Consider the following 13,547-nt stretch of genomic DNA (forward strand, 5'->3'; position numbering starts at 1 on the left):
CCCCAAGGGTAAAGGTCAGAGGTTGCTGGTCCGGAGGGCTCCGTAGTCTTCAGGCCTCCCTGAAGGTCATTGCCGAGGGCACCAGCCGGGGGCCATCTTTACCAGACAGTGTTAGGAGCTTCACCATTAGACCATCCAACACTGTGCTGGAAGATGGACCCAGAGCAGGTCACAGACATCCAGGCTGGAGCTGGCCAGTCCCTCCAGGGACCCTGGCCGCGGGCCAGCTGAGGTCTCTTGAAGGTCTACTAGCCAATCCTAAACTCCAGGTCAGCTGTGGGTCCTAGATCCTCCAGATGACAAATCCCACTGGGTTGGGGGAGGGGCTGGGGCCATTGTGTCCCTTCTGTGGGCAGCCAGCCAGCCAGCACTCTCCACTCAGAAAGAGGGGGCCTCCAGGGCTGGGGCGGGGAGGTTTGGGAGTGGGGACGCCAGCAGCTGTGCGCAGGGAGCCCCTGAGGCCGTGGACGTCGCTGGCACTGAGACAGGGGCCTCCATCATTACCCGGCAGTATTAGAGACTCCCAACCAGCACCCAAACACTGCTGGGTAAGACGGGGGCTCCCACCCCGCCGCCCATCCAGGGCCAGTCCTAGGCCCAGGCCCCCATCCCCCACCATCCGCGTCCCTGGGGACACTTCCGGGTGAGCCTGCAGCGGCCACCAGCCCCACCCTGGGTTGTTGATCCACTGAGGCCCAAGCAGAACTTCGGAAGCCCCCTGACCATCTCTTCTCCACCCAGAGCCCCTTCCCCACCACCCCCAAAGCCAGTCTCTGCCCCCACACACCAGCTCCCCGCCCTCAAACCCCTTCAGCAATCCCTAGCCTGGCCCCAGGACCCCTCTCCCATAGTCTTTACCTGTCACCAGGCCGCCTGGCCCCCAGAGAGCATGGGCCACGGAGAGCAAGGGGAATCAAGGCCCAGGATTCAAGGCCTCGGAGCCGCCCTGGCCTCCACTCTTCCTTCTTCCTTCTCTCCTGCCGGGCAGCGCAGTCTCCTCACCTGGGCCCCGCCCGCCGCCCCTGCGCACAGGTGTGTCCTCCCGCCATAGGCTGCACCCCGCTGCCTTAACCCCTTCCCTCCCAGTGCCAGCCACAGGCACCTCCTCCGAGGCCTAGTCATCCCACCGGAGGCCCCCAGCCTTTGCCACAGTCTGTCCTCTGCTACCTGCCTCCTTGGATCTGGGGCCCAGGCCAGGGAGGCCTTGTCGCCAGAAGAACAAAGGACAGAGCTGCCTTTGGGCCCCTTCGCCTTCCTCCTTGGGCCTCACCCCACAGCCGCTCCTGCCCCCTGTCCGCTAGCCCTTTCCTCTGAGTCCTCTGCCAGAGATCCTGAGGTCAGAGGGGGCTCAGCTCAGCAGGGACTGAGTTCGACCCCCACCCAGAACATCCTAGCCTGCGGAGGGCACAGGGATCTCCGAGGGGCACCTCCCTGTCCTCACCCTTAGTGTTGGGGCCCCTGCCAAGAGTCCTGAGTTCCTGGTCAGGAACCTCTGCACTGACCCGGCCGATTGGAGTTCTGAGGGCTTCTGCAGCCCTGGCCGCAGTCCCCGTCTCCACTCTTCAGAAGGACCAGGCACCTCATGAGGCAGAGCCACCCCTGGACCCACCTCGAAGCCCAGGAGAAGCCAAGTCCCAGCCTCCAGCAATTAGCCCAGGGCGGTTCGAGGGGTGGGACCCGCCTTTCTTTTGTGCAGCTCAGCTGGGAAGAAAGGGTTGCTGGGAGAGGGGCCCGGAGGCCCACAGGTGATGCTCCACCCTCGCACCCCCTGGAGGGTGACAGCTCCAGGGAGCTGAGATGCCTGCCGAGTTGCCCAATCCCAGCTCTCTGCCTCCACCTTTGTTTGTGAGCCTGCTAAGTTCCTTCAGTGGTGTCCCACTCTTGTTGCCCGCCAGGCCCCTCTGTCCAAGAGATTCTCCAGGCAAGAATACTGGAGTGGGTTGCCATGCCCTCCTCCAGGGGATCTTCCCAACCCAGAGATGGAACCCAAGTCTCTTATGTCTCCTGCACTGGCAGGTGGGTTCTTTACCACCTGGGAAGTCCACCTTTGTTTGCTTCCTTCTTAATTCGGTTTTTTTTTTTTTCCTTCTTAATTCTTGTCTGTACTTATTCTCTGTTTGTGGACTGTTTCTGGGTCTGCCTTTCCCACTAGTCTCCTCGATTCCACAATGACAGGAACAATCGGATCCACTACCTCGCCCCAGCACTGCTCCAGCACCAGGGACGTGGGGACACTCAATACAGAAAGTGTCCACTGAGCAAATGACCATCCAGTCTCAGCAGGCCCAGTGGCAGGGAACCGGGCCTTACCGAGTAGGGCTCTCTAAGACTCAACTCCCCAGGAGACCAGCATTTTCAATCAACATAAAACAGGAATCATTGTTGTCCACTGCGTACACACAGAAAGTGATCAAAAATAAAACTAGGGGAGCCTGGTGGCTCAGTGGTGAAGAATCCACTGGCCAATGCAAGGGACACAGGTTTGATCCCTGGACCAGGAAAATCCTACGTGCCACAGGACAACTAAGCCCATGTGCCACAACTACTGAGCCTGTGCTCTAGAGCCCAGGAGCTGAAATCACTGAGCTCACGTGGTCCAACTACTGAAGCCCAAACGCTTTAGGGCCCATGTCTCACAAGAAGACTGTCACAATGAGAAGCCCACACACCACAACGAGTAACCCCCACTCGCCACAACTAGAGAAAACCCCTAGCAGTGATGAAGGCCCAGCACAACCAGATATCAAATAAATACATTTTTTTAAAAAACTAAGACTCTGATCAAGAGCCTAAAGGTAGCAGTGGCCCCAGGAAGGGAGGAGCCAGGCGGTCCTGAGAGCACCAGGTGTCCAGAGGGCAGGGACAGCAGGCAGCTTGGCTCTGGGCCTGTGCTTCATGGCCTTGATCCATCTTCTTAGCGCTTGGACCCAGAAGTCAGGCCAGAGAATGTGGTTGTGTCCCCCCTCGGAGTGACCCCGGCTGCGTTTCCAGGAATGCAGGCTCTGGGGCCCAACGGCCTGAGTTAAAATCTTAGTTTCACTGCTCAACAAACAGTCCTGTGGCCTCGAGCAAGTTATTTAATCTCTCTGTGTCTCAGTCTGTCCCACTGAGACAGTCTGTCGGACTGATACAGGTACCTCGGTTCAATACGTTTAGTCTTGGTTTTGTTCTTTTCTGGGGGCGGGGGTCTTGTTTTTTACATTTTTTTGGCCATGCCACATGACCTGTAGGATCTTAGTTCCCTGACCAGGGATCTAACCTGTACCTCTTGCACTGGAAGCTCGGAGTCTTAACCACTGGACCACCAGGGAAGTCCACAGTGCTTTTAGTCTCTTAAACCAGACCTGACACATGGCAAGAGTGTAATGAATTGGGATTTCCCCGGTGGTCCAGTGTTTGGTTAAGATTTCCTACTTCCATTGCAAGGGGCCCAGGTTCCATACCTGGTCAAGGATGTAGATCTCACTTGCTGCAATTAAAGAGTTCACCTAATGCAACAAAAGATTCTTCATGCTGCAACTAAGACCCAGTGCAATGCAATAAATACAATGTGTAAAAAAAAAAGTGTGATGAATTATTATTGCCAGTTATATCACCATCCCTGACCTCAGTGATCTTCACAACCACCCTGGCAGGATCACCCTCCACTTTAAAGAAAAGGAAGAGACAGCCAGACTTGGCTGGTGCTCACACTCACCTGTTAGACTGTGAAGGCTCCCTGCCTGTCTCCCCCTCCCGCCAGGCACACCAAGTTAGAGACCCACACACAGTGACCTAGAGGCTTTATTTACAAGAGGAGAACAGCCTGGCCCCGCCTGGGGCCTTGCTGGGCTATATACATAATCCCAGGGGAGGGAGGTGGGGACACGGCTATTTAAATTACAATAGAATGGGGGGGGAGGTGTTGCTCCAGGTTCAGGCTGTGGGTCATCCACTGGAGGCCTCTGCAGAGACGGGGCTGAGGCTGCAAAGGGAAGGGAGGAAAGGATAAGGCGGGGCTGGACCTGGAGTGGGAGACAAGACGCAGGTCTGGTGGGTCTGTGAAGTCAGGGTGAGGCCACAGCCGCCCCCTCTATCCGGGGCAGAAAGCCCAGCTGGGGGGCCCCAGAGACAGGCCAGGGAAGGGCCGTACCGTGGCCGCCCCAGGACAGGCCCGGCTCACTTCCTCTTCAGGGAGCCCTTGTTCTTCTCCTTGTCCGCTGACCGCTGTTTCTTCACCTTCTCCTCCTTCTTGTTCTTACTGTGCACATTCTCATACACGTCCTCCTTGTGTCTGCAGGGCGGGGGCCAGCGGGTCAGGAGACAAGGGCGGGGTTCCCCAGCACCAGCCTGGGGTGACATGGGGTCACCCCATCTCACAGGTGAGCAAACTGAGGCCAGGAAAGCAAGGACACCAGCCCTGACAGCGTCCTGACACTAGACTAGAAGCTCCTAGGGGCAGGGGCATCATCTCACACATCAGTATACTCAGCCCAGGCCCCACGTGGAAGGGCACTCAGGAGACATTTGTGAATACAGGTTGTAAGAACCAAGCTTATACTTGAACCCGAACCTCCCTGATAAGGAAGGTCAGGCTAGGCAGGGGCCACTCACTTAGAGGAGGTGCGGGAGGCCTTGGCGTGGGCGTTCTTCATGGCTGGCGGGTAGGTGATATTTCCGTATTCCGATTCCCGGCCCTTCTGGGACTGCGGGGAGAGGTGTGGTGGGAGGCCGGTGGTCCCAGCAGCATCCCATGACGCCCACTGGCCCCCTCAGCCCAGCCAGGCCCCTGCTCTGCCCGCACCTGCATGACCTCCAACTTCTTCTTGGTGGTCTCAATGAACTGGGCAATGGCCACATAGATGAACTTGTACTGCGCCTCCGTCTGCACCATGCCCGAGCGCTGGGCCCGCACCATCTGGATGGTCTTTTGGATGTCGATGTCACAGTCCAGGCCTGGCCAAGAGGGCAGCCGGATGTCAGGCCCCGAGCGAAGAAAGAGGCGGGGGGCTGCTCACCCACCAGTCCCAGCGTCCCCCACCGGTCACCCTTACCCTTGGTGGAGATGCTCTCCATGAGCATGTCGATGACAATGATGGTGCCCGTGCGGCCAATGCCGGCGCTGGGGAGAGAAGGGGCGCGTGAGAGGCCCAGCATGCATAGGCTGGGAACCAGGGGCTCAAACAGCGCTGGCAGGGGCAGGGCTTAGGGAGCGGGCAGAAGGCAGGGGTGGGGCTTAGGGAAAGGGCAGTGATACAAGATGCAGGAACCTGGCTGGGTTAGTGCGGTGGGGGTGGGGCAGGCAGGGCACAGGTTTGCCCAACTCTGCACCCACGCTCATCCCTCCAGCCAAAGGATTTGAGGGGAGAGCCTTGCACTCAAGTGCTAAAATGCTGCTCCCCGATGCCCTTCCCAGTCTTTCTTCCCAGCCCCGCCACCTGCTTCCACTTCTCCCCCTTCCCCCCACCACCCCAGGAGACCTAGGACCCCATCCCACCTGTTCTGCCTACTACCCTGGCACCCTGGCCCCCTGGCCCTCTCCCACAGCCTTGGCCCAAGCCAGGCTGCCCTCCTCGCATGAGGACCATCTTTCTGCAAGGCTGCATCTCCCTTTTTCTTCAGATCCCAACAGCAGGGTGAAGACAGTGCCCCCGCCGGCGTGCCACGAGGCCACTGGGCTCAGGAGAGTTGGGAGAGCAGCTCACAGGAGGTCTCCCCTCCTCCCCACCCTCTGCCGCCACCCCCTGGGCACACAGACCCCAGCAGCCTCAACACCCCACAGAGACCCCAGTTTCACCTCCACCACTAGGCCAGTCAGGCCGATGCCCCAAGTCGCACTGTCTAATTTCAAACCCAGATTGTTAAAAATAACACCCTCTCACCCACTTCCTTCCTGTAACGTCTAAATTAAGGCCATGGGGATTTCAAGAAGGTGGGGGGGGGGGGTCACAGGCAGCAGGGTCATTCTTGGCGATAAGCCTGTCCCTGGAGGTAGAGTCCCTGAGACGGCACGTGGGGGGTACCTCCAGGCTCAGCCCACCCGGCCCTGCCCCAGGACACACAAGAGCTGGTGGGCAGAAGGAGGAAGTCCTGGCCCTCAGAGCCTGGGTCACATGGAGGGAGCAGGAAGGGAAGGGAAGGAGACGGACCTCCGTCCCCCCCACAGGAGATATCAAAACATGAATGATCCCCCCTTCTGGAGCATTTACTGTACTCCGGACACAGTGTGAGGGTCTCATGTACAGATAAGGAACCTGAGGATCAGAGACATGAAGTCATTTGTCTGAGATCACACAGCCAGGGAGTGGAGGAGCTGGAATTTACAGAAGCTACATCTGTCCAGCAACCCCTGCCTACCCCCTTCTCTCCACCCAGGCCAGGCAGCCTGCTGGGGCCCTGCTGCTCACTGCTGACCCCTCAGCTCCCCAGCTTAGCAGGGTCTCCCAAACATGAACATGGGAAGCTCCAGTGGACCTAGTGGTGCATGAGCCAAGGGGCTGAGCTGGGGGCACTGGCAGGAAGGGAGAAATAGGGGCGGCATGAAGAGGCCTCGGCACCCCTCCCCTTCATGGCTGCAGATGGTAAAGCGAAGAGATGGGGAGCCACACCGACCCCAAGGAGAAACACCGTGGGTAGGTATGTGTGAAAAAACAGGAGTGACCAGGATCTGGGCCTACCATGAGCCCTGCTCCAGGTTCCCCCCATGGACCAGCGGTGACCTCACAAGAGGCTTGACCCATTTCCTCATTTGCACATGGCAGGTTGAACTAGACTGGACCGGACGCTACATCTCTACGGGGACTCCCCACTCCAGGCAGGGGATCAAGCCATGGGCTTGATTCAAGTTAAGTTCCACCCATGGGTCTGAAAGCCATCAGGGAACCCAGAAGAGGTGGGGGGCCCAGGAGGCTTTAAATGCACTCATATGTAAATTACTTACAACAGTGCAGGACGCTTGGCAGTACTCACTTGCCAGCTACTACTTGGATTATTATCACCGACATCATGATCATTGTCACTCTCACCTGCAATGCACGATGATGGGCCCTGCATGAGGCAGACTCTCCTGCCGCTGGTTGATCTGGTCCAGGAAGCTGAGAACACCCCCAGGCTCACTGGGGACCCCATGATCAGGCCAGCTCAGGTACTGGTAGTGCCAAATCTCCCGAATCAGGTTCCCCTGGGTGGAGAACATAGGGTCAGTGCACCCTGCTCCCCCGTGTGGCTTCATTCTACCCAACCCAGGAGAACGAGCGTGAGCAGGGCCCCCAGCCTGGGGCAGGGGCAGGGGACACTCACATTTTCCAGCGGGGAGACCTGTAAGTTTCGGAGTTTGTACTCAGCTGTGTCATGTTCCCCGCAATTGGTTACAGTGTAGGGTCCATAAACACGCTGACTGCCCACTTCTGGCCAGTATGGAACACATTTGTTCTGAAAAGAGAGGGTGGAGGGGGGACGTGAGGCACAGAGGCAGGGCCTGAGTGCCCGGTGCTAGCCCAGCAGCTTCTGATGGATGAATGGGTGAACTAGCCGAGGGTCGGAGGCTTAGGTCTTGGCTCAGCGTGCTCCAGGTGGTGAGGCCAGACCAGCCACTCAGCAAGTCATTCCACACACGCGGGCTGGTACGGACCTCGCACCTGAAGCCGCGCCAACCAGGCTGAAGTTACCGACACAAGTAAGACACAGCCTGGTGCGCACTGCCTCCAGGAGCTCACAGAGAGAAGGGTGAGCCAGGGAACTGAGCTGCTGAGGAGCCCGGGGTGGGGGTGGGGGGCAGGAAGAGACTAACTCTCCCTCTAGGTAATGGAGGAAATCAGGGGTGGCTTCACAGAGGAGGGAGCATGTGAGCCGGGTCTTTAAAAAAATGAGGAGTCTGTCGGGCAGAGATAGGGAGGAGAGATGAAGTCACTTCCTAGGAGAAATGAGCTCCTGCAGAGGCACGGAAACCTGAAGGAGCCCGGCAGGTCAGAGGTGAGGGCTGGAGGGCAGCCACCAGACCTGAGTACCAGGGTCCTCAGGGGGACAGCCTAACGCAGAGGTCACACAGCTCTGCACAGGTCACAGCCACTCCAGGGCAGAGGGTGCCATGCGAGGGGGCAGCCTGCCCATGGGGTGAGGGTTTGGGGCCGACTTCAGAGAGAGTAATGAGGCTGAGTGGAGAGGAGGGGCTGCTACCCCGAGGGGGACGGTGGGCACGGGGTGGGGGGACACTTAAGGGATGGAGGCCTCTGGAAATCTGGGTCTGATGGTCAAGGGAGTCCCAGATAGGAAGCAGAGACCCAGAAGTCATCGTGTACTCAGATTTCTGCCTCAGTTCCCCAAGGAGGTCAGGCCCTTGCCCTCTGAGGTGGTCCTAAGTGTCTCTCCAGCTTAATGGTGGTGGAGCAGTCCTGGGGGTGGGGGCAGTGTGGGGCTCAGCCTACCCGGCCCTTCTCCACCTCTCGGGTGGTCATGACAATGACGCAGGTGTTCTCCTGCCACACCATCTGCCAGAAGTCGTTGACCGTGGCCTCCAGGCAGCCCTGGCTGGCGATGTAGGTCTTAGCGTTCTCGTCAGGGCCTAGCAGCTGGTTCTGGACAGAGTGCAGAGATGAGCAGGGCTGTGAGCCCTCATCCACACACACACACACCCCCATGGCAGCAGCTCTGGCTTCACCCAGTGTCTCTGGACCCAGCATCCCCGGGAGCCGGGGCCCATTTCCCGCCCCCACCCCACCATGACTGGTGAGCACACCGACCTTCACGTAGTTGGCGTTAATGTAGTCAGACCCAGGGATGTTACTGTCGCGTCCCTGCAGGACCACCCGACTGTGGTCAACTGGGAGTGGATAGAAAGCAAGCAAGAAGGGCCCTGGTCAGAAACCCTTCTTGAGCTCCCAGGCCATCCTTGCCCAGAGGCCCTGTGGGCAGGCTGGGGTGGGGGACACACACGGGTTGAGGGATCTCAACCTGTGTGGGTTGGAGGTTTCAGAGGAAGAAGGGGGTAGGGTGGGTATGAGGGGATCCTCTGGGAGCCTGGAGGAAGGGGGGATGCCCTTGTGGGTGGGGGCCCCTCATAGAGCTGGGGAAGGAGAGCGTCTGATATGGGGGGAGGTCAGCTAGGGGAGAGACATCTCCTGGGTGAGTGGACGCTGCCTGAGTTGAGGGCGGGCTGGAGGTTGCCCAGGGTGCTCACACGGAAGGATGTTCTTATAACGGTTCTTGCTCTTGTTTTCTGGCCGCTGCCCTTCCAGCCTCTGGTGCAAGTTTTTCACCTCCTGCTTCTGCAGACTCTGTGAGACGAGTCAGGGAAATGGAGCCCCAGGCCCAGAGAGGGGTTTCCACGGGTATAGACGTGGTGGGGCAGACTAATGTGAGGGAGGGGAATAAGGGGACAGGGTCTGCCTGGGACCCCACGCCCTTCACACTGCTGGTCCCAGCACAGACCTCAAATTCCTCCCAGAAACCGGCCTTGGCTGTCTCCTCTGACTCCTGCTTCTTGTTCAGTTCCAAGACCCGGTTCTCAATGTCAGCCGCATTCACCCTCGTGGCGTAGTATGGCTGGGTGGGGAAGGCCAGAAGTCAGCCGCTTCTAGAGCTCAGAGGCTCAAGGAATGGGAGGAGGCATCCAGGCCCACCCCTCACCTGCCGCAGGTAGACAAAAGCGCCAGAGGCCTCCTCGATCCCCGTCCTCTTGAAATGCTCCACCAGGTCCGTGAGGCTGTCGAAGGTCTCCGAACCCCCCACTGTGTAGCGTCCACCCTGAGGGGTGCCAAGTCAGGCCACCTTAGTCTCCCTGCCTGGACCCCCAGCCTCGGGCCAAAGCCCAGGCTGCCCCTCTCCACGGGCAAGGCTGTGGACCCAGAGGGGACCCCCAGCGGGGTGCCTCCGTGGTGCCCAGAGGCCTTACCTCACACATGACTTTGATATGGGTGACTCTGAGCGGGGAGCCAGGGCCAGCCTTGGGCTGGTCGCTGAGCACAGACAGCACAAAATCTCCAGGCTGGCTGAGGCTCTCACGCACAAGGAAGGTCCAGGGCTCCCCCTTGGCCTGCAGCAAAGTCTCCGCCTGCCCTCCAGACATGTGGCCATGGTACCACCTAGGGAAGACGGCATCCGGGGAGGTGAGACTAAGGCCCGGGGCGGGCGCTGGGCAGATGCTCAGGGAGGGGGAGGGAAATTGGGCACCTGCCATGTGCCGAACTGAGCTCTGCTACACGCTCTCAAATCTGCCACTATAAGTAGGTCCGTCACTCTCACAGAAACATGAGAGGTAGGTACTACCCATTCTGCAGATGAGGAAACTGAGGCTGGGCAGTTGCACACTGGCCCAAGGACCTGGCTGATAAGTGGCAAGCCTCAGGACTTCTAAGCAAGCCCACCTCTGAAAGTTGAAGACACAGGCAGAAAGACAACCACATCCAGAATGTTCAGAGGGGAGAAACCCAGGAAGGGTCTCCATGAAAGAGCTGGGCAAGGGAAGCAGAAATGCAGATGGAGGCCAAACCACAGAGAGCGATGGGGTAGGGAGAGACGGAAGTCACAAGGGAGAGGAGATGGGGAGAAGTGCCCCTGGGGTCCGGGAAGGTGGACAAGCCCCACAGGGTGAAGAGTGGTTTGGGGTGCCCCAGGTGGTGTCACTGAAGGGGCTGCTGGGGTTTGGTGTTGGTGGGGAGGCTCAAGGGGTTCAGAGGGGCAGAAAGCAGAACTAGGACCTTTCCCCAAAACACACCCCCTTCCCAGGAGGAAACTGTAGCCCCGCAATGCCCAGCCCCACAGGAAACCACGTGATGGAAAAAACACAAAACTCCTTCTGGGGAGAGAGTGAGAAGTGAGGTTGTGAGGTTTCCTCAGCCCAGGGACAGGGGAAGGGGGGCATTTTCCAACCGCAGGAATGGGGGGAAGGAGGGAGGGGGCCTGTCTGTCCCACCCCATCGTACTGTGGCCCGGAGGAGACTACAGCTCGGAGGCCTCCAGGGTCCCCAGCCCAGTGCAGAACCCCCGGGCCACCATATCCCACAGCTCAGGGATAGGCCAGAGCCCCCAAGCAGTGGGGAGGGGGCTAACCTTCTTCCCCCAGGCCCCACAGGATGAGGAAGTCTCCATGCAAATGTCAGGCTGACCACAGGCAAAGAGCTAGCCATTGAGGGGACAAATGCAAATTCCCCCCAAAGGAGGAGGGGCAGCTGCCAAGGCCAAGAACCAGAGCAAACCAGAGCGGAGGTTGGGAGAAAGGGCCTTCCTCACAGGCTCCCAGGATCAAGGGTGAATCCAGGCCTCCTGGTGTGGGGAGCAAAAAGCCCCTCTTTAAGTCAGCTACCCTGGTCTTGAGTCCCTCTGTCCCTGACCTCTTCCAGCCACAATTTGAACCCTGACCCCAGGCCCCAGGGGGTCATCTCAGCTCCATTCTTCTTCCAGCTCCATTCTCAACCACCCCTGCATCCACCCATCCTCTGGCAGCAGCCAGTAGGCCGGACCCTGGCTGTTGACAAGGAGGAGGCCAGGTCATGAGGAGCCCAAGAGGATCTGGACAGGAAATCCCCATGAATGTGGCAGGTGCGGTGCAGGAAGAGGGTGAGAGGCGGTGAACACCAGGGAAGGACAGACGCAAGCAAGGGCATCCAAGTGCTTCCTTCCTAGGGGCGGCGGCTTCACCAGAAATGGATCCCTGGCTGCATGTTCACAGGCAAAAGGGTCTCCAGAGGTGAGTCTGGGGCCTTTACCCCAGCCTCATCTAGATCTCAGTCTCAACCTGTGACTTGAACAAAATATGGATGCAAGCTGGGAGGCATGCATCTCAGAAAGACCAAAAGTTGAGAGAATCCAGGTTCAGAATCATTTCGACAATCGATGCACAAATACAGGACAAGGATAAGTTGGCTTGGCCCTAGGAGTGTGCCAGAAAAAGCCCCCATAACAACCCAGAGTTTTTCAGCTGCCCTTCCCCTAATTATAGAAGCTATTATGGAGACACGGCTGGAAAATGAGACACCCCCCCAACCCGCCCATAAAATGCAGAGTTTTGGGGTGTGCCCACACTTTGGGGAGACAACCTGGAGAGTAGCCAGCCCAGTTCTGGGGACCATATCTTTGAAACCAGAAAGATGGGCTGGAAAGGCTTAGAGTATTGTCCTGTGCCCAGCTATAGGGCCCTTGCACCCCTATGACACAGTTTTCAACGATGTGGGTCTGGTCAAGGGACTAGTCCAGCACTAGCCAGCCCCAGAAGGCAGACCCATTCTCAGGGGACACTGAGATGAGGCTACGTGTCCTCATACATGCTGACCCCTACGCTCCTCCTCAACCATAGGAACCTGTGCTGGGGAGGGAACAGTTACAAGAGGTCAGATTCTGTCTCAGGCAAGAAGAGCTTTCTAACAACAGAGCCGGCCATTTGGGAGACACGGCCACGAGGAAAGGCCTCTCTGACACTGGTAGGGCCTGGGGCATGGGTGGACAGGGACCCTGGAGAAGGGTCAGGCAACCTTCTCTTGCTTCCTAGGGGTTGATGGAAAGGGGGTCCGCGGATCGCACGGAGGGAAGAGGCCCAAGGCAGGGAGGCTAGCCCACCTCTCGGTGGGGCGGGCCAGGGAGCAAAGCCCCTCACCTCTCACTGGTGGGATCCGAGCAGTTCAGCGGGTACTTGAGGTGGATGATGGTGCCGTCTCGGTCCTGTAGAACTCCCTGCTGCTGCGTGTAGTACTCCACCAGCTCCGTCAGCGTCGCGAACTTCTCCCCTCCATACAGGTCGTAGAAGTCCCCAGAGTTCTGGATCCGAATATGAGTCACCTGGTCCCCAACCCTGCAGGGCACCCGGTGGTGGTAAGGCCAGTGGATGGGAGAGTGGAGGTCAGGTGGGGGTAGGGGGTGGGTAGGGGTCCCGGGCAGAGTTGGGGTGGATACACCCAGGGCCCTAGGGAAGCGAAATGAGCAGCCCAGGTCTAGCACCCCACCCCCGGCTGGAGCCACAGGCCACCTACCTGACGGAGAGGGAGAAGTCGCCCTGGTTCTTGCGGCTGGGCCGCGCCAGGAAGCTTCCGTGGACCCCTCGGCCCTTGAGCAGAGTCTCCGCATCCAGCCCACTGAGGTCTCGGTGAAACCACCTGGGGGCCGAGAAGGTGATGAGGAGAGGCCACAGGGCCATGGGGCGCCCTGCCTCCTGCCTACCACGGGTGCTCGGCCCTTACCTCACCATCCTGGGGGTGCCCGGGGCGGGGAGGGGGGTGAAGGTGTGCAGGCAACGGGGTGGTGCCGCTGAGTCTGGGCAGGCGGGGGACGCTGGGGCTAAGCTCTGAAGGCTCTCAGCGCCCAGGCCACCTGCCACCCAGCACAGTCCTGTCCTGCTTCTGGGGCTGCCACTCCACTGGCCTGGGGCAGCCGGCAGGGCGGGGACAGGAAGGGGCGCGGCCGACCCCTTGGGGGAACTCACTCACTTCTCGTTTTAGGGCAGAGCGGGGAGAAGCACGGGGTGGCGGTGGGGGTGGGGACAGGACCCACTTCCCACACGCCTGCCATCGAAGGCCTAGGGAGGGCGGCCCTCCACACACGACCACCCGAATGAGGACACACGTGAGCCTCCAGCGCCCCAG

At 59.2% G+C, this 13,547-nt stretch overlaps 1 protein-coding gene across 2 annotated transcripts; it reads right to left on the reverse strand.

Moving 5' to 3' along the window:
- Positions 1-3,765: 3,765 nt before the first annotated feature.
- On the reverse strand, positions 3,766-13,331 carry PTPN6 (protein tyrosine phosphatase non-receptor type 6). 2 transcript variants are annotated; one of them, XM_070453087.1, is made up of 16 exons: positions 13,146-13,331; positions 12,939-13,061; positions 12,566-12,760; positions 9,869-10,058; positions 9,604-9,720; positions 9,406-9,519; positions 9,155-9,251; positions 8,718-8,797; positions 8,403-8,552; positions 7,279-7,410; positions 7,005-7,159; positions 5,034-5,101; positions 4,784-4,935; positions 4,594-4,685; positions 4,133-4,273; positions 3,766-4,004 (listed from the first exon to the last, which is right to left on the reverse strand). In XM_070453087.1, exons 1-15 carry the CDS (start codon positions 13,151-13,153, stop codon positions 4,159-4,161), a joined length of 1,788 nt encoding a protein of 595 aa, XP_070309188.1. In that variant the 5' UTR covers positions 13,154-13,331; the 3' UTR covers positions 3,766-4,004; positions 4,133-4,158. The 2 variants fall into 2 exon arrangements, with proteins under 2 accessions (XP_070309188.1, XP_020734401.1); XM_020878742.2 differs by having other exon boundaries at positions 3,766-3,964; positions 13,146-13,330.
- Between the last annotated feature and the right edge of the window lie 216 nt (positions 13,332-13,547).

The sequence above is a fragment of the Odocoileus virginianus genome, chromosome 23, assembly GCF_023699985.2.
Source record: "Odocoileus virginianus isolate 20LAN1187 ecotype Illinois chromosome 23, Ovbor_1.2, whole genome shotgun sequence".
Lineage (NCBI taxonomy): Eukaryota > Metazoa > Chordata > Mammalia > Artiodactyla > Cervidae > Odocoileus > Odocoileus virginianus.

Coding starts and splice junctions, on each gene's coding strand:
- PTPN6 (XM_070453087.1), bottom strand. Junction 9,721..9,868: donor ATATCAAAGTCATGTGTGAG/GTAAGGCCTCTG, acceptor GGCACCCCTCAG/GGTGGACGCTACACAGTGGG. Junction 9,252..9,405: donor GTTTCTGGGAGGAATTTGAG/GTCTGTGCTGGG, acceptor CTCGTCTCACAG/AGTCTGCAGAAGCAGGAGGT.